This window comes from Maylandia zebra, linkage group LG5 (assembly GCF_041146795.1).
Source record: "Maylandia zebra isolate NMK-2024a linkage group LG5, Mzebra_GT3a, whole genome shotgun sequence".
Classification (NCBI taxonomy): Eukaryota; Metazoa; Chordata; class Actinopteri; order Cichliformes; family Cichlidae; genus Maylandia; species Maylandia zebra.
In genome coordinates this window covers 1,005,957-1,026,068 of record NC_135171.1, presented here as the reverse complement: position 1 = coordinate 1,026,068, position 20,112 = coordinate 1,005,957, and the positions used below count along the sequence as shown (strand labels likewise).

General features: G+C 42.1%; 1 protein-coding gene across 1 annotated transcript; it reads left to right on the top strand.

Annotated features, from left to right (window-relative positions):
- The first annotated feature begins 1,929 nt into the window (after positions 1–1,929).
- Positions 1,930–4,840, top strand: LOC101474572 (acidic mammalian chitinase-like). The gene is made up of 11 exons (XM_004574480.3): positions 1,930–2,020; positions 2,108–2,134; positions 2,236–2,440; positions 2,575–2,631; positions 2,869–3,034; positions 3,227–3,351; positions 3,463–3,586; positions 3,673–3,855; positions 3,972–4,088; positions 4,184–4,316; positions 4,518–4,840. The coding sequence occupies exons 1-11, from the start codon at positions 1,996–1,998 to the stop codon at positions 4,772–4,774; spliced, it is 1,419 nt and encodes a 472-aa protein (XP_004574537.3). The 5' UTR covers positions 1,930–1,995; the 3' UTR covers positions 4,775–4,840.
- The last annotated feature ends 15,272 nt before the right edge of the window (positions 4,841–20,112 follow it).

The window sequence follows — 20,112 nt, the reverse complement described above, 5'->3', positions numbered from 1 at the left end:
TTAGTTACTATCTTATTTTCTTGGAGCATTAACCATATGTATTATTATTATAAGTATTATTATTCTGACTCTATATAAGTAAAATTGAATTGAAGTGAATCAAATTTATTTGAATGGATTGTAAGAACTGCCATAGGTGAGAGCCATTAAAAAAAAAAATACTTGTTTGTGATTTACTTATTTACTTATTATGTAGGTATATTATGTTATACCTATGCACCTATCCACACACACAAACACACACACACACATGTACGCACTCATGTGTGTGTATATATATATATGAAGGAATTACTTTGTTGCTGCTTTGCTTTATGGTTGATGATCAAAGGTCATGGCTAGTCTTCAACAAAAGATATAAATGCCATAATATGATATAAAGAAATAAATGTCATATGTCATAATACAGCTTTACGAGTTTACGAGCTTCTCTTTTGATTATTGCCACCTTTCTAACCAAAGCATACTTAGAGATAAGTATACTTTGGTTAGATATTTAGTTAGATTCCTGAATGAATTGATTTATTTTCCCTTTTTAAAGAAATTAGTTATCATGGAAAACAAATACATCTTTTGCTGTTGTTCAGGTCTTCCTTGTTATCTATATGTCACATATATCACATGACAGCGGAGCCGGAGGGGAAGACACATACACACGCACACAAATATACACACTGGCAGGTCCACCGGTCAGGGCGCCGTCAGATCCTGACAACATCTATTTTAAATAACAACCTGAAACTCAAAAACAGACCATTTAAAGGAAAAACAAACAGATTTTGAGAAATTCAAACCTTCACCATTATTTCCAGGCATTATTCAAGATTCAAGGTCTTTATTGTCAGTATAATAATATACACAGTATACAGCGTACCGAAATGCCATTTCGCCCCAAGCCCCATGGTGCATTTATAAGAATATAAAAAAAAAATAATCTCAGAGAGATATAAAACTAGGAATTACAAATAAATAATAAATTGCTAAATTTGGGTAAATGTGACGAATAAAGCTTTGATTGAAATTAAGAGCTAAAAAGGTACTATTACTTACTACATCTTTGTACAATAAACAAAGACAGGACAGAGACAATACGAAATGGTCATGTGTAATTACAGTAAAGTGAGATGATTGTGCAGTAGGTATTGAATACCAGGTTCAAGTTATGGTCAGGATATTGTAGACAAGACAGGATGAAGATGTGCAAGATGCAAAGTGTGCAAATATAGTATAATGTAGATCAGTAGATCATTAATCAGTAAGAAAGGATTTTCTTTCTTGTATTGTCAGAATAAACTTGAAATGTGCAGAATATTTTTATATAAACACTTCACTGTACTTTGAAGATTGACTTTAATCTTGAAATATTAAAGTTTACATTTTCATTTTGTGCATTTCAATGTGTATTATTGTTTTATAATCCATTTCGTTATTTTCTTCTTTATTTTAATCAAAAATAATCAAAAAATAAAATTGCATACCTATATTTCCCCAGGTAAGGTTACCATGACAGCATAACAATATGCTCTGTATCCAAAACAAGGTTATATCAGGAGATTATTGTGTCCTAAGATTGGTTTAACTGAATACTGATGATAATGTGATATATCTAGTGACCTAAAGTACACCAGGGTCATATACATAAAAAGAATACCACATAGAGTAAATTATTGTCTACTTATGGCTAAGACTGAGCACTCTCTTATCAAAGCACATCCTAATAAAGAAACCATTTATGACTTGGATTTACGAAAGAGTGCTATACCTTCCTGGTTTTCATAATACAATCAGGTGTATAAAAGACCCACCTTCGCTGCAGCTTTTTTGGGTATTTCGTCTGGTCTCAAGGTGAGTAAACAAGGGGAACAGTCTCTCGAAGTTATTCTCTCGTAATTGTGATTATTTATTTATATATACTTTTATACGTCTTACAGTGTTGCCTGATTTGTAGAACCAACTTCATTTTTATTAAGTGAACTCTTAAGAAGTGAATCTGAGATGGCCAGGCTCACAATTCTAGCAGGTATTTTAAGAATTTACTGGATCTATGTAATATAAGTATATCATGCAAGTTTTTATTTTGCTTACTCTTATATTAAAATTTCCATAGGTTTGTGCCTGGTGATAAGCCAGCTGGGTAAGTTGGGTTTACTTTGGTAAACAACTGACATTTTGATCACTACTTGTGTATCACTACTGGGACCTGTGCTTTATTAATATTACTTTGCACCGCCACAGGATCTGCCAGCAGGATGGAGTGCTACTTCACCAACTGGTCCCAGTACAGGCCTGGAGATGGAAAGTTTCTGCCACAAAATGTGGACCCTTTCCTATGCACCACCCTCATCTATGCATTCTCCATCATCAACTACAACAATGAGCTGGTTACCTACGAGTGGAATGACGACGTCCTCTACAAGTCTTTCAATGATCTGAAGACCAAGTAAGTGGATATTATCCTATAGGTCAGAGGTAAAGCAAAACACAATACCTCTTGAGCGTATCGTGTCTTTAAGAGTTTTCCACTAAGATATTACAGTTTCTTTAATGATATTACAAGTTTTCTGCTGTTTCCAGGAATCCCCACCTGAAGACTCTCTTGGCCGTTGGTGGATGGAACTTTGGGTCAACACAGTAAGAAATACTTTAAAGAAAGAAAATTATTTCACATTAGGACAATGGTACGTAGCTAACCAAATATTGTGTGTAAACCATCAGTCTGAATCAAATCAAAATCAAAAAGAAGTTTCCATTATTAAACACAGCAAACATTAATCACAATTCTCCTGTTAAAGACATAAAGCACTAAGCAGATTTTACTATAAAGATCAAATGTTAACTTGGTTTTTGTGTTTTTTTGTTTTTTTGCAGGTTCTCCATCACAGTTTCTACTGCAGCTAATCGTCAGAAGTTCATCCAGTCTACTATCAGATTTCTGAGGACTCATGGATTTGACGGTCTGGATTTGGACTGGGAGTACCCTGGATCCCGTGGAAGTCCTCCTGAGGACAAACAGAGGTTTACTCTGCTCTGCAGGGTGGGTATAGATCTCCATTTTTTAAAATCTACATCTCATTGATGTTGTTTCGTTTGTATCATACTTGAATGGTAAATGCTAAATGGACTGATTCCACTAACCTTCCAATCGGTAGATGATCTGCTATACCTCCTAAACTACAGCCACCCCATGGACTCCATTCTTACACTGTTATGTGGTGAACTTTTATAGGAACTTGTTGCTGCCTTTGCAGCTGAAGCCCAAGCTACCGGCAATCCCCAGCTCATGCTAACTGCTGCTGTTGCTGCTGGAAAAGGAACCATTGATGCTGGATATGAGATCGCTGAGATAGCCAAGTGAGGGTCCTGCTTTATAAACCATCTTACTTCATCTACTACTTTTAGAAATCTGACAGTTGTGCAATGTAAGCATGAAAGTCACTGTTTATGTTTATTTCCTTATTGCAGAGAATTAGATTTCATCAATATAATGACCTACGACTTCCATGGAACTTGGGAGCAATTCACTGGACACAACAGCCCTTTGTACCGTGGATCATTTGACGCTGGTGACCTTATCTATTTCAACATTGTACGTAAACAGTTAAAACTGAAATAAAAGGAATCTGAGACATACCTTCTTATGAACACAAACTTCACATTTTTTAACTTCTATAGGACTATGCCATGAAATATTGGAGAGACAATGGCACCCCACTGGAGAAGCTGAGGATGGGATTTGCATCTTATGGTCGTACCTTCCGCCTGACATCATCAAACACTGGTGTTGGTGCTCCAGCTAGCGGCCCAGCATCAGCTGGTCCATACACCCGTGAAGCTGGATTCTGGTCTTATTATGAGGTACATTTCTTAAGGCTGGAATTTAATGATTGCCTCATGATGTATAGCATATGTTGCTTTGATATCTAATGATATTTATAAAACGACAAATGTTAACCATGTAGTCTGTGCTGTAGATCTGTACCTTTGTGAAAGGCAGCACCATTAACTGGATTGAAGACCAGAAAGTCCCCTATGCTTTCAAAAACAATGAGTGGGTAGGATTTGACAACAAGGAGAGCTATGAAACCAAGGTAAGCGAGAAAACTCGCATCATTTCTTTATGTTTAACACATTTATGTATGTACAAGGTAGTGATATCAATCTCTGTTTAATTTTTCCCCAATAGGTACGTTACCTGAAAGATCAGAAGTTTGGCGGGGCCTTTGTGTGGGCTCTTGATTTGGATGACTTTGCAGGAAAATTCTGCGGGGAGGGTCCCCATCCTCTGCTCTCTCATCTGCGCAACCTTCTTGAAATTGGTATGCCCAAAGCAGATTAACGCCAATGATTTCTTTTAGTCTTTCTATGTTTAAAAAAACAGTGTGCAACTGGTATCATAAGAACCTGTGAAATTTAGATATGAAGACGTAATATTTTCTAAACAAGCATATTTTCAGAAGGTAGAATTGATTTTAAGCAGTGACTTATATAAACATGAATTTAAACTTTGTATTTTCCAGAGCTTCCCACACTACCCCCAACCACCACCCCAAAACCTGGAGCGAGCACCACCACTCCAACCACCACCACCACAACCACAACCACTACCACCCATGCCCCGGGACCGGGATTCTGCAATGGGAAACCAGATGGCCTTTACCCAAACCCAGATGACCAAAGCAGCTTTTACAACTGTGCTGGTGGCGTGACCCATGTTTCCCAGTGTGGATCTGGATCTGTCTTTCATGACAGTTGCAAGTGTTGTGGCTGGCCATGAGCCAAGAGTGAAGGCAGTGTGTATTAAATCTGATGCAAACATCATTCATTAAACATCATCATTAAACTCATCTTGTATACGTACAATCATTTACCTAAATGATTTTTTTTGTTTAAATGTCTCATACAGGTTGCAAATTCCAAAACAAAATCTTCAAAGTACCTTATTACAAATTGGCTTATTATTTTGCTATATTTATTAATAATAAAATATAATATTTTTTTCTGAAAAGTTTTATTTAAAAAAGTTGCCTCTTACAACTATTGTTAAGCATCTATGCAACAGTAATATATAATATAATGGATTTTATTAACTACATATACACTCATGGGATTTCATTTCAGTCACAGAAACTGAGTGTACATAATAGTAACATAATAGACATTGTATCATAATCATATCATAATCGATTTGAACTGCCAGATTAATGTTTATGGAAGTAGTTCACTCTGTTATATAAAAACTATTATCAATATCTTGCAAAGAAAAGCGTCTGGACTTCTTTAAGTTGCTTGAAGACGTTTCACCTCTCATCCGAGAAGCTTCTTCAGTTCTAAGGAATCCTTCACTGCGCACATTAACGCTGTGGATAAGAACATCAAGTTCACCAGGGAAGACACAAAGGACAACTGTCTGCCTTTCCTGGACTGCGCTGTGCACATTGAAGAGAACGGCAAACTCAACATCGAAGTTTACCGGAAGCCCACACACACGGACCGGTACCTCCTCTTTGACTCCCATCACCCTCTGGAACACAAACTTGGAGTAATCAGGACCCTACACCACCGGGCACAACATGTTCCCTCTAAGCCTGAAGGAAAAAGAAGGAACACACACATGTAAAGGAAGCACTCAAAACGTGCGGCTATCCTAAATGGGCGTTCTTAAAGTCAGCAAAGAGGCACAGAAAAGAAGATCAGACACCAGCGAGGGAGGACAGACGCAACAACATTGTCATCCCCTATGTAGCCGGCGTATCAGAGAAACTCAGGAGAGTTTTCTCCAAGCATGACATCCCGGTGTATTTCAGACCCAGCAACACGCTCAGACAGAAACTGGTTCACCCGAAAGACAAAACGCCAAAACACAGACTTAACAATGTGGTGTATGCTGTACAGTGCAGCGAGGAATGCTCAGACCTCTACATTGGAGAGACCAAACAGCCACTTCACAAGCGCATGGCACAACACAGAAGAGCCACCTCCACAGGACAAGACTCAGCAGTCCATCTGCATCTAAAGGTCAAAGGTCACTCTTTCGAGGATGCCAATGTTCACATTTTGGACAGAGAGGACAGATGGTTTGAAAGAGGAGTGAAAGAAGCCATCTATGTCCACTGTGAGCGACCATCTTTGAACAGAGGCGGGGGTTTACGACACCAACTCTCCGCCATCTATAATCCAGTTTTGAGATCCCTTCCCAGACGCCTTAACGCCCACTCACATCCTGGGCCATCTGACCTCAGGAATGATAAGGTGGGGCCAGGTTTCACAATGAACTCACCCGAAACTCTGGCTGATTGGGACCCACACCCAGTTTCACACCTTGGCTCAGGCGATTAGAGGATCATCAGGGGGTCCTTTTGTCCCTCTGTGGGGGGAAACTCCCACTAGGTTTATATCTGGGACTCTCCACCATTTGACCTTAGAACTGAAGAAGCTTCTCGGATGAGAGGTGAAACGTCTTCAAGCAACTTAAAGAAGTCCAGATGCTTTTCTTTGCAAGCTCCTTTGACTACGATGACCTGGATGACTGAGAACCTTCACAGACATATTATCAATATCGTGAGCAGTGAATGGTAATTGTTTTCAGTAAGCCTGGAACAACTGTGCTGTATAGTCACAACATCAAAGGGGCAAGTCTCAATCCAGAGTCTGATAGTGATTTAGCAGTCCAGAAAAAAAAGTCATTTATGAGTCATGACAGGAATCACATCTCCTCTGAATAACAGGTGAATGCCTGTTTTTGTTAGTGATCTAACTAGGAAAAATTTTAACAATATGTTAAGTGATCCTGCAGGGATGAAACAACTTCAAAACAAAGAACATATCACATAAAATAATAAATATAAAAAAGAAAACACAAAAGAAAAAAGGGTATGAGGAAGCAATTTTAGTTTTTTGGCATTTCTTTCAAGTTTAAGGTTTAAGATATTTTATTCAATGGTTGGTATTATCAAACTTTCATTGTCAAACTTTATTAGTTTAATAATAATAATAATAATATATGTCACTGAATGAAATACTACATTGTGTTACTTAAGTGCGCTATTTATCTGTTTGGTATGCAGCTGTGGAAAACTATGGTTCTTTTAGTGCTACAGAGAGAAAAAGCTATAAATGATAAATTATTGTGAGCATTTTGAAGACAAATCCTGAACCAGTACTTCACTATCAGTTCCATTTAATTCAGTTTTATTTATATACACTCAACAAAAATATAAACGCAACACCTTTGTTACTGCTCCCATTCCCCATGGGATGGACGTAGAGACCTAAAATTCATTCCAGATACACAATATAACCATCCCTCCCAAACAGTGGTCACAAATCAGTCCAAATGTGTGGTAGTGGGCACATCTGCTATATTGAGATAATCCATCCCACCTCACAGGTGTGCCACATCAGGATGCTGATCTGACATCATGAGTAGTGCACAGGTGTACCTCAGACTGCCCACAACAAAAGGCCACCCTGGAATGTGCAGTTTTGGTTCACAGCAAAATGCCACAGATGCCACAAGCAATGAGGGAGCGTGCAATTGGCATGCTGACAGCAGGAATGTCAACCAGATCTGTCGCCCGTGCATTGAATGTTCATTTCTCAATCATAAGCCGTCTCCACAGGCGTTTCAGAGAATATGGCAGCACATCCAACCGGCCTCACAACCGCAGACCTCGTGTAACCACACCAGCCCAGGACCTCCACATCCAGCAGGTTCACCTCCAAGATCGTCTGAGTCCAGCCACCCAGACAGCTGCTGGAACAATTGGTTTGCACAACCAAACAATTTCTGCAAAAACTGTCAGAAACCGTCTCAGGGACGCTCAACTGCATGCCCGTCGTCCTCATCGGGGTCTTGACCTGACTCCAGCTCGTCGCCGTAACAGACTTGTGTGGGCAAATGCTCACATCCGATGGCGTCTGGCACGTTGGAGAGGTGTGTGCTTCACGGATGAATCATGGTTCACATTGTTCAGGGCAGATGGCAGCTGAGAATGTCCCAGTTCTTGCATGGCCAGCATACTCACCGGACATGTCACCCATTGAGCATGTTCGGGATGTGCTTGACCGGCGTATACGACAGCGTGTACCAGTTCCCACGAATATCCAACAACCTCGCACAGCCATTGAAGTGGAGTGGACCAACATTCCACAGGCCACAACTGACAATCTGATAGACTCCATGCGACGATGTGTTGCACTGCATGAGGCAAATGGTGGTCACACCAGATACTGACCGGTTCTGGGTCCCCAGACCCCCAATAGCGCAAAAAACTGCACATTCCAGGGTGGCCTTTTGTTGTGGGCAGTCTGAGGTACACCTGTGCACTACTCATGATGTCAGATCAGCATCCTGATGAGGTGGGATGGATTATCTCAATATAGCAGATGTGCCCACTACCACACATTTGGACTGATTTGTGACCACTGTTTGGGAGGGATGGTTATATTGTGTATCTGGAATGAATTTTAGGTCTCTACGTCTGGGTGTCGTAAAAGGGGCTACGCATCGATAGTGGAAACATTGATCGGCAACCCTCTGATTGGTCGGCGAAAATGTCGACGGAGCGTGCTCGGTATTTTTCGGCAGCAGAGCAAGAACTCTTGAGTGAGGGATTTTCAGGAGTTTCAGAGTTTAATCAGAACGCAAGGGAACACTGCAAAGGCTGCAAAAGCAAGGAGAGAGGGCTGGCAGAAAGTTGCTGACAAATCAAACTCGTAAGTAATTCAATAATAACAATAATAATGGAGTGGATTTATATAGCGCTTTTCAAGGCACCCAAAGCGCTTTACAATGCCACTATTCAGTCACTCTCACATTCACACACTGGTGGAGGCAGCTACAGTTGTAGCCACAGCTGCCCTGGGGCAGACTGACAGAAGCCAGGCTGCCATATCGCGCCATCGGCCCCTCTGGCCAACACCAGTAGGCGGTAGGGTAGATTTATTATATTACACTATATTATCCAATATTATATTACATTATATTATAATATGTTATATTATATCCTCTTTCACATTAGAGCCACAACAGGACCCACTAGAACATGGGAACAAGTAAAAGTGCAATATAAGAATATTCTACAGAATGGTAATATTTATCACTTATATTGCTTTTCGTCTCTTGGAAAGAGACCCTGGAATGATCTGTTTGTTTATAACAGCAACCAAGAAAAGGGCAGAGCAAAAAAAAAAGACAGGTGGTGGTCCTGCACCCCCTCGTCAACAAGTTGGTTAAGTAAATTATATCCTCACGGGAAAATCGATATCTCTCTATGAGCACACTGTCGCGCTGAGCTAAAGGATCCTGTCTATCCCGCAATATACGCTGAATTCTGAAAACTCTCCTTATCAATCTTGCACCTTCCGCAATGGGTGTCTCGCGTATACGGACAGGACATGGCTGCGACAGGGTTCCCAAATCCACCTTCGCTTTTATAGCCGTGGTCTCTCATCTTGATTACACGAAGTAATTTACAATTACTACTCTGAAATATGAATTACATCTGTAATAACAACATACATGTAATAGAATGTTAATAGTACATTTCCCTTTTTTAGGAAATGACCTGTATGTATCTGTGTGAAATCAATAAATGGATCAGGTGCTGCATTGTCTTTAGTTACATTGATGTTATTTATTTATGGTGAAACAGTGGTGGAATATCGCTGTTGCTTTCGTATAAATGAAGCGGACATACCTGCGTGGCCGCGATCTAATCCTGTTTACATAAAGTAAGCCTGCTCCCGAGCAGGGTTACGCTTACGGCTCTGTTGCTATGACAGCAAGTCCCGGATGAGCTTCGGGGAACCGAACGATCCAGGATCACGCGAAATCGTCAACAATCTAATCCAGCTAACCTACTTAGCGAGGTACGAAGAACGGGCCCCTGGTTTACGTGTTTAATACAGGGACTTCCACAGCCTTTTCAACAGCGCTGCGGACCGTGGGGGGCTCAGCAGAGCTGAGCTTAGGAGGAGCTTTTTAATTCCAGTTCTTGTCTTGAGAGTCCTTCTCACCACTCACCTGAACATTAGCTCTGTTGCTTCCTCCAAGAGCTCCTTGCTGCTTTTTAAGTAAGGATTGACTCTATCAAGATTTACTTACTGCCCGTGTTCTCTGCCTGGCAACAACCCTTCTTTCCCTCTGACCCACATGAGACTCTCGCTTCTGCCATGTTTTCATTGTTGAAACTCCTAAGTTAAATAAATTATTGTGAACCAGTCTGTCAACCAGGGGCGATTCTAGGATCAGAGCTTTGGGGGTGCTGAGCACCCAAAGAGGTGCCCAAACTTTACTCGTCACAATGAGACTTCTTCCCTGTCTCTGTCAGTCCCTGCATCCCTAAATGTCTCCACTTGTCCCGAGTTCTCTCTGACTGTCTCCTTGGTGCATTTAAACCCCTGTTCCTCCCTGTCCTCATCGTCTGTTGTCTTCATCTCCATTATCAGTCATCATAATTTTACCCTCTCTGTGCAAGTCTGCAAATTTCTTTATTAAATCATAAGATTCTTAAATTCATCAAGTCTCTCTGTGCCTGAGTCCTCTTCTCAAAACATGACATCACTGTTTTGTACATTTTAACACAATTTAATCCCACGTTTGTGAAAACAAAAGCAAAACACTTTTTGAAAAGTCTGTAACAAAATCATCAAATCTGATAATGGCTATTTAAATGCTGCCAAAGAAGAATGGATTGGAATAAAAAAAAAAAAAAAAAAAACATATCCTAACTGTTAAGAAATATATTCTAACACTTCTTCAGCTGAGAATCACACAGAGAAACACACAGTTTTCTTGCTAGCAAGGGCAGTCACCAGAACGCTCGCACGAGAGAGTGAGGGCTCAGAGACTCGCCACGCTGAGACTGCCCTGGTCTTTATTTATACTTCAGTGGGCGTTTATTCCTTACATTGGAATGTGGAGGTGTATGTGTGTGTGTGTGTGTGTGCGTGTGTGTGTGTGTGTGTGTGTGTGTGTGTGTGTGTGTGTGTGTGTGTGTGTGTGTGTGTGTGTGTGTGTGTGTGTGTCAGAGTGTGACCCCATAAACGACTTCACTTAACCTGCTGGTCTGGAAAATCCAACAGTTAATCTATATTTAAAAAAGGGCACTTAGACTAAAACTGACATAGCTACGTTAATCCTACCGTAAAACAATAAGACAAGGTACGACTTTTCCCATGCTCCTAGGATGTGGGTGTGAATGCCAGAGCACTCTGGAATGCACGCAAAGCTTTTGCAGACTATTAAGGATTGCACATCCTATCACTACCATATGTAAACTTATATTATTAAAAGATTATACTGACTACTAAGTACAATTTTCCATTGACATTAACCTTAATTACTGCGGGAGAATAATGAATGATGCTCACAGTGAGTAAAAAGTAAACAGTGCATTTTTTGGACAGAGATTCACTTTTAATGTGTGTGTATAATATAATAAAGATACATAAAAAACTACACTCCAAAAATAGAAGAGTCCTTGAAATGTACAAAATATTATTAAAAAAATTAGAAAAATGGAGACACCTTGGCTTATGGTACAATGTATACAATGTATGAAAAGATCTTTACTGCAGATAAAGATCCTTTATCTGCTGTCGGGTGTGGGAGGAGTTCGGAGAGGCCATGGAAAAAGACTTTCGGACTGCCTCGAAGAGATTCTGGCAAACCGTCAGACGTCTCAGGAGGGGAAAGCGGTGCTCTACCTGTACTGTGTATAGTGCTGGCGGAGCGCTGCTGACGTCGACTGAGAAATTGTTAGGCGGTGGAAGGAATACTTCGAGGACCTCCTTAATCCCACTGACACGTCTTCTGAGGAGGAAGCAGAGAGAGGCTCTGGACATTGTAGGGCTGTCCTGGTTGACACGCCTCTGCAATGTTGCGTGGAGATCAGGGGCAGTACCTGTGGACTGGCAGACCGGGGTGGTGGTCCCATCTTTAAGAAAGGGGACCGGAGGGTGTGTTCCAACTACAGGGGGATCACACTCCTCAGCCTCCCTATGCCAGGGTGCTGGAAAGGAGAGTTCGTCCGTTAGTCTAACCTCGGATACAGGAGGAACAATGCGGTTTTCGTCCTGGTCGCGGAACACTGGACCAGCTCTTTATCCTCTCCAGGATACTTGAGGGTGCATGGGAGTTTGCCCAACCAGTCTACATGTGTTTTGTGGACTTGGAGAAGGCATTTGACCGTGTCCCTCGGGGTGTCCTGTGGGAGGTGTTGCGGGAGTATGGGGTGTCTGGCCCATTGCGACGGGCCATTCGATCCCTATACAACCGTTGCAGGAGCTTGGTTCGCATTGCCGGCAATAAGTCGGACTCGTTCCCGGTGGGTGATGGGCTCCGCCAGGGCTGCCCTTTGTCTCCGGTTCTATTCATAATTTTTATGGACAGGATTTCTAGGCGCAGCCAAGTGGCGGAGGGCTTTCGCTTTGGTGGCCTCAGAATCTCATCTCTGATTTTTGCAGATGATGTGGTTCTGTTGGCTTCATCGGGTGAGGGCCTCCAGCTCGCACTGGAACGGTTCGCAGCCAAGTGTGAAGCAGCGGGAATGAGGATCAGCACCTCCAAATCTGAGGCCATGGTTCTCAGCCGGAAAAGGGTGGAGTGCCCACTCCGGGTCGGGGATGAGTTCCTGCCCCAAGTGGAGGAGTTCGAGTATCTCGGGGTCTTGTTCGCGAGTGATGGGAGAAGGGAGCCGGAGATCGACAGACGGATTGGGGCTGCAGCTGCAGTAATGCGGACGCTGCACCGGTCCGTCGTGGTGAAGAGGGAGCTGAGTGTAAAAGCGAAGCTCTCAATTTACCGGTCGATCTACGTCCCTACCCTCACCTATGGCCACGAGCTGTGGGTAGTGACTGAAAGAACGAGATCGCGGATACAAGCGGCAGAAATGAGCTTCCTCCGAAGGGTGGCTGGCCTCTCCCTTAGAGATAGGGTGAGAAGTTCGGCCATCCGGGAGGGGCTCAGAGTAGAGCAGCTGCTGCTCCACATCGAAAGGAGCCAGCTGAGGTGGTTCGGGCATCTGACAAGGATGCCCCCTGGGCGCCTCCTGGGTGAGGTGTTCCAGGCATGTCCCACCGGGAGGAGGCCCCGGGGCAGACCCAGGACACGCTGGAGAGATTATATCTCTCGCTTGGCCTGGGAACGCCTTGGTATTCCCCCGGATAAGCTGGAGGAGGTGGCTGGGGAGAGGGAGGTCTGGGCCTCTCTGCTTAGGCTGCTGCCTCCGCGACCCGGCCCCGGATAAAGCCGATGAAGATGGATGGATGGATGATCCAACATTATCCTTTATTGATAGATCATGTGATCTCACACTTTTACCTAAACGTGGCTCTTGTTTTTAAAAAAACTTCCTTATATCCATTATGAACCTGCCTGTCTCTCTGTACACACACACACACACACACACACACACACACACACACACACACACACACACACACACACCAGGAGTTATAAGGTTAATGGGCATCCAGTCAATTAGCTAGTTAGTACCTTGGGTTCAATATCAGCACATGTGACAAAATAACCAGTTTCTCTCATTACATTTCAAACAGGACAGTGATAACAACAGCAGGCTACGGACAATGTTAAGTTTTAGATTTTAAATAGGCTGTATACATTTCAATGGGAGCAACAGGACAGTCAAATGTCGCTGATTTTACTACAGAGCAGGACGGATTGTAGGGCAGCAAACATGAAGCACCCCCAAAAATGGGCTAAAATCGTCCCTGCTTTCAACTGAGCCTGCTTTTGGGCCCACTCCACATACTGGCCTTACAGTCCTTTGACAGACATCTTAAAGACCTCATAGTACCATATCACCCAATTAGAGCACATAACTTTCAGACTGCTGGCTTACTTGTGGTTATTAGGATATTTAAAAGTAGTATGGAAAGCAGACCCTTCAGCCCCTTCAACATTAGGCTTAAGACTTTCTTTTTTGAAAAAGCTTATAGTTAAGGCTGGATCAGGTGAATCAGGTGAATCACTAAATTACGTCACCTCTACTTGCACATTGATGTGAAGAAATCTTTTAAAACGTATTATTCACAAATTGATTTAATATAAAGGCAATATGAGCTGAGTGTTACAGGCATGGCCCTTTAAGACTGTAGCCTCACGGGCAGTATAGTCCGTGCTGCAGGGAGAACGTGTGGGACTGCCCCCCCCACTGTGTGTGTGTGAGCGTGAGGGAAGGAGAAAAAGGAGAGTCGAAAATTACGAGTTGAAACCGAGCAGAAACAGGAGATAGAATATGATAACAACCACTGCAGCCAAAAAGAGTGCCTGACGAGCCCAGCTGTAAGTAAACCATTGCATTAATAATATAATTTACAGTATTGATATTGTATTCAGAGGTTTAAACAGTGTGTGTGTCTTTCAGAAAGACTAAGTTGCAGGCTGACAGGAAGTTGCAGAGAGTTTGCAGAAGTGAAAGCAGAGTCTAAGTTATTCTGAGGAGCAGGTTAGACAAGGCTATTTGAATTACTAGCTTATTCAAATTGTCTGTTATACTTTTATATTCTTTTACTAAGCTCTTAGTAGAAGTTCTTGATTAAAACATTTATTCAACATAGTACATGTAGTTTCAGTTAGGTTATTACACATAAGGATGAGCCTCTGGTCTGGTAAAAGGTCCGAAGTGCAACAGGTGAGATGAGAGAGCATTTGAGGACGACACACATACACACACACACACTCAGTTAAAGAGAACCATTTATAGGTGGAAGTTTAATCATGTTTTGCTTGGGGTTGCAAAAAGAGCAGTTTGTCGCAGAACTGCTGCTGAGGTGTCAAGATGACAAGAGAGCATCCAGCAGTGACAGGATGTACCTGCCATCAAGACGAAGACAACGTTCTTTTAAACTGTGTTAAAAGTCATTGTGGTTTTGATTTGACGTATGTATATATTCTGTCTGTGACGTATGAAGGGGCGTCATTAATTCAAACCCTGATGGTATAAAAATCTGTGTATGCTTTGATTAAGTCGAAGATCAATCCCTGTCTGCGTACAGACTGGTCTTCCCACGCGTGTATTCATTAAAATCAATTGTTTGACCAAGATCTTCTGGACCTGGTTGTTTGTACTCTCCTTCCTCAATTATGTGAACCTTAACAACAACATGGTGAATTATGGTTACTGTCGAGCTAAAATGGGTGGGGCTTCTCGTGCTGTGACTGCCGTCGCAGTGGAAGGCCCCCTAACTCAGGGAGTAATAAGGGGTTTCCCTTCAAGTTGTGAGGGTGTCAGTGGAAGTGCTCCACTGTCAGAAGCCAGCTTTGGAGCTTTCAAGATCCAGTTATGTTCAAATGTTTTCTGTTTATTCTTAACTTTTTTCACTTGTTACTGTTTTAAGAGGGGGTTGCCTGCTGCTATTGAGTTTATGCGCTGTGGTAACTTAATATATCTTTATGGGAAGTGAGTCAGTGAAAGTAATCTCTTTTAATGTTAACGGGGTTCTGAACGTGATTAAGATGAATAAGATACTGTCCAAACTAAGGAAGGAGAAGGCCCAGATTGCAGATTGCACTACTTCAGTAGACACACATGAACCAAGTAGATCACTTGAGATTGAAAAGAAAGGGTTTTAAATATGTATTCTCCTCTTCCGTTAAGTCCAAACACAAGACGGGTGTGGCTACACTTATCTCTGGTACACTTAACTATGAACATATCTAAGAACTCTGTGACGAGGAAGGCAGATTTGTTACAATAACAGAAAGGATAGAGGGGTCTGAAATCACAATTTTAAATGTTTATGCTCTCCCCGGGAGCGATTGGCTATTCTATAGGAATATGTTTGATTTAATGGTGGATTTTCAGGGGATAGTTGTCTTTGGGGGGGATTTTAACTTTAGACTTGACCCTAAACTAGACTCCTCCACCCCGACCAACTAGGTAACAGCACTTACTAGAAAAGTCAATTCCTATATGGTAGAGATGGGGATAATAGATGTATGGAGGGACCGCTAGGCATCTACCATAGATTTCACTCATTACTCTGGTTCATTTAAAGTGTATGCAAGGCTGGACTAGTTTTTCATGTTTAAAGTTTAAAGTAGGGTCAGGGACTGTGACATATTAACAAGAGATCTATCTGACCACAGTCTTATCTCTATCTTTGCAGGTGGCTAGGAAAAAACGTACCACATTGTTGAAATTTAACCTTAATGATCCTGCCATAGTTTCCAAATTAAAGGTAGACATTAAAGAATATCTAGATGTTAATGACACAGGGGAGGTATCTCCAACTATTCTTTGGGATACGCTCAAAGCGGTAATGAGAGGTAAATTAATTTCTATCGCCTCCCACTTAACCCTCTGGGGTCGCCGGGCGTGTCAAAATCCCATGACCAATTTAAGAGGACACAGCTACAAGATGCAGCGATTCAGAGTCTCTATTTCAGCTTGGGTCGAAAGCAGTGTTGGGGAGTAACGGAATACATGTACCGCCGTTACGTATTTAAAATACAAAATATGAGTAACTGTATTCCGTTACAGTTACCGTTTAAAAAGGTGGTATTCAGAATACAGTTACTTTGTTGAAATAAATGGATTACACTGCGGTACTTTCCTGTTTCATTTTGTCGCGGGTCAGGACTGTTTGGGTTTGTTTGACAGCTACGTTCTGTTGTTCCAGGCGGCAGCGCTACGGTTGCCATGGTTACAGGGCGACGCTCTCTCTCTCTCTGCGACTGTGTGTTTCCTGGGTGAGAGAGCGCCTTTTCGTTGTTGTTGTTGTTGTGCTAAGCTAACAGGCAGAATGCTACAAGCATAGCTCTAAAGAATGTAGCATCATGGGCAGTGTAGTCCGTGCTGCAGGGAGAATGGACTGCCATACACGTTATGGGTCTGTGAGCGCGAGGAGGGAGAGAGAAAAAGGGGAGTGGAAAGGTAGGAGTTGTCATCGAGGAAAAACGGGAGCTGGAAGCATGTAAATATAATAATAACCACTTCAGCCAAGAAGAGAGCCTGACGAGCCCAGTTGTAAGTAAGCTATTAAGACTCGACTGTACACCGTGTTTGTGTTTTCCTCCGAAAACAATAAGTTTCGTTGGAGCAGCCTTTCAACGCCTCTCTCTGTCTCTCGCAAGAAAAGTTGACCCACACAACAAAGTAAAGCTATTTTTCGGCTACGAGCCGACAGGGACCCCGCCGTATTAGTCAGAGGTCCCTTTACTACAGTTCGGAGTCGCGGACCTTCAGTAATAGTAATAAATCACACAGCAATAGTACATTCACGTTGTTGTAAAAAGCATGATAATATATTAAGTAATCCAAAGTATTCAGAATACGTTACTGTCATTGAGTAACGTAACGGAATACGTTACAGAATACATTTTGGGGCATGTATTCTGTATTCTGTAATGGAATACATTTTAAAAGTAACCTTCCCAACACTGGTCGAAAGTGTGGACTTCAAACTATATACCAGTTTTTGAATTGTGTCAATGGGCCACGTAAAACCAGAGTTAGGATAAAAACTACACACGATGTTTTTTTCTGAACAAAACAGTGGCGTTTACAGCGGGAAGAACAGTAAAATCGGCGTTTTCTACAGACTAGCAAACACTCTCCCTTTGCGAGTGAAAAAAGAAAGAGAAAAAAAAAACTTCCCTATTGGTGTTAGAGTTTACCATGTCAGCCAATCAAAAAAAAGTGATAAGGTAACATGTGACATTTGGTTGTTTAGGGAGAAGGGGAAGTTTTTAGGAGTGACACCCGCAACGGAAAGCGGGCGAGCGAAAGAGACATTAGTGATGTTTAGCGTGTTTGGAGGCTGTACTTAGTGTGTTGTGTAGGTATTGTTTTGTATTGTATGTCAGTTATACTGCTGAATTCATATTTGCTCTAAAAAAGCCGTCAAAGGCAGATTCCAGTGTAAACGCTGTTCCCACATGGAAAACTGGACTGATTTCTGTATAAGGTTCTGGGGAAGTTTGGCTTTCAAGACAAGTTTATTAGAGTAATCCAAGGTCTGTATGCTCAACCCTCAGCCTGTATTAAGGTGAATGGTGATCTCTCCAAGCCGCTTGCTCTAGAACGTGGCTGTAGGCAGGGTTGTGCAATCTCGCCACTTCTCTTTGATTTATTCATAGAAACATTAGTCCAAGCGATTAGACAAAATCATAACATTAGGGGTATTGCATTGTCAGGAGTTGAACATAAAGTGGTAATGTTTGCCAATGATGTACCGGTCTACCTGCGGGAGCCGGAGAGGTCTTTTAGTGAGTTAATGTCTACTTTAAGTGATTTGGGGAAGTTATCTGGTTATAAGGTCAATATTTCAAAAACACAGGTGATGACTTTAAATTATACAGCTTCTGCAGCTTTACGTAGGAAATTTAAAGTAAATTGGGATAATTACAAAATTAAGTACCTGGGAATATATTTGACTGCGGACCTCTTGGGGCTCTTTCAGGCAAACTACGAGCCAATATCTGCAAGTATAAAAGCTGATTTGCACAGATGGAATCTGGTCCCCTTTTTGAGTCTCAGCTCCCAGGTAACCACAATCAAGATGAACACGCTCCCCAGACTGCTTTATCTTTTTAGAAACTTGCCAATAGAAGTGAACGATTACCAATTTATTGAGTGGGACAAATGGATCTCCAGATTTATCTGGCAGGGCCGAAAGCCAAGGATTAAATATGCTACCCTCCAGCTCTCCAAGGAAAAGGGAGGATTGGGTCTCCCCTGCTTCAGGAATTACTATTATGGCACTCAGTCCAGCCTGTTGGACCGATTCCCCCTACAAGCTGTAATGGCAGGTAAGGGTCTAATGTGCCGGCTGGAAAAGCTGGGGAACCCCTGGTTAACCCACACCCTACAATTTTGGCAGAAGGTAATCAACATCTGTGGGATACACAAAATGCTAAAAATTTTCAGGTGGTTTGCTTTTGTAACGGAGCGAAGGTGATGTTTTTTTTCCACAGAGTTTTTAAAGGAGGGAAACCTTCCTCCAAACGGACAGAGCAGTGGAGCCGCCAAGGGAAAGCACACGAATTAAAAACTGTATAATTAAAATATAATTTATTATATTTAAATAGTTAAAAATGTAAAATGAATTAAAACAACCCTGGTCAGGGGACAACACAATAAAAATCAATAAAACACAACATTAAAAGTCCAGTGGCGTCCGCCACGGTATAAGAATTAAAAATCCAGTGAGGCGGTGCAGGAGGGAAACCCGGCGGCGTCCTCGCCTTCCTCTCCGCGTTCTGCGCCCTCGGTGCACTAAAGAAAGGGAGGCAGCGGGAGTCACTACTCTTTTAGGCAGCTTTCATTCACTAAAAGGGGACAAGTCAAAAGACTTACCCCGGGTGGGCAGAGCTCTTAACTCTGCCTGCCGCTTCTTTTTTTTTATTTTTTTTTTATTGAACTTTTAATTGCAAAGCAGGAAAACAGCAGTCACCAGCATATACATACACAGGACAAAGATGCATCTACATGTATAGCAGGACGTGGGAGGCAGAAAGAAAAAGCCAATAGTAATAAACAATGAAAAAGGTTAACAATCGTCCCTTTGTTGCCAGGCTAAATCCCGTAAGCCCGATTTCAACCTCTGAGCAGAGGGAGTGCCCAGATGGCCCAAAAAAGGGTCCCATATGCGATAGAAAAGGAAAGGTTTGTCCTTAAGTGCTGTAGAGAAGGCTTCCATTGGCACAATACATATCACAGACTGTAGCCACTGGTTGACAGATGGAGCCTTATCAGAAATCCACAGTACCATAATGCACTTTCGAGCGTAGTGTAGCAGTATGTGAAGGAGATCTTTGCTGCGAAAGCCGGCAGGTAGCTCATCATTTAGTCCTAACAAGCAAGTCCTTGGACCCAGATGCAGTCGGCAATTAAATATAGTACATAGCTTATCTATGAGTGATCTCCAAAACTGTAGAATAACAGGGCAGCTCCACAGACAATGAAAAAAGGAACCAACAGCAGACTGACATTTGTTACAGATGTTTCCAGGCAAAGCTGGAAACATCATGTGTCTCTTCTCAGGTGTAATATAAAGCCTATTTATAAGTTTAAACTGCCTTTCCCAAATAGAATTAGATGCCAAGGCTTTAAAAGGACGACAACACAACTCATCCCAAGCTTC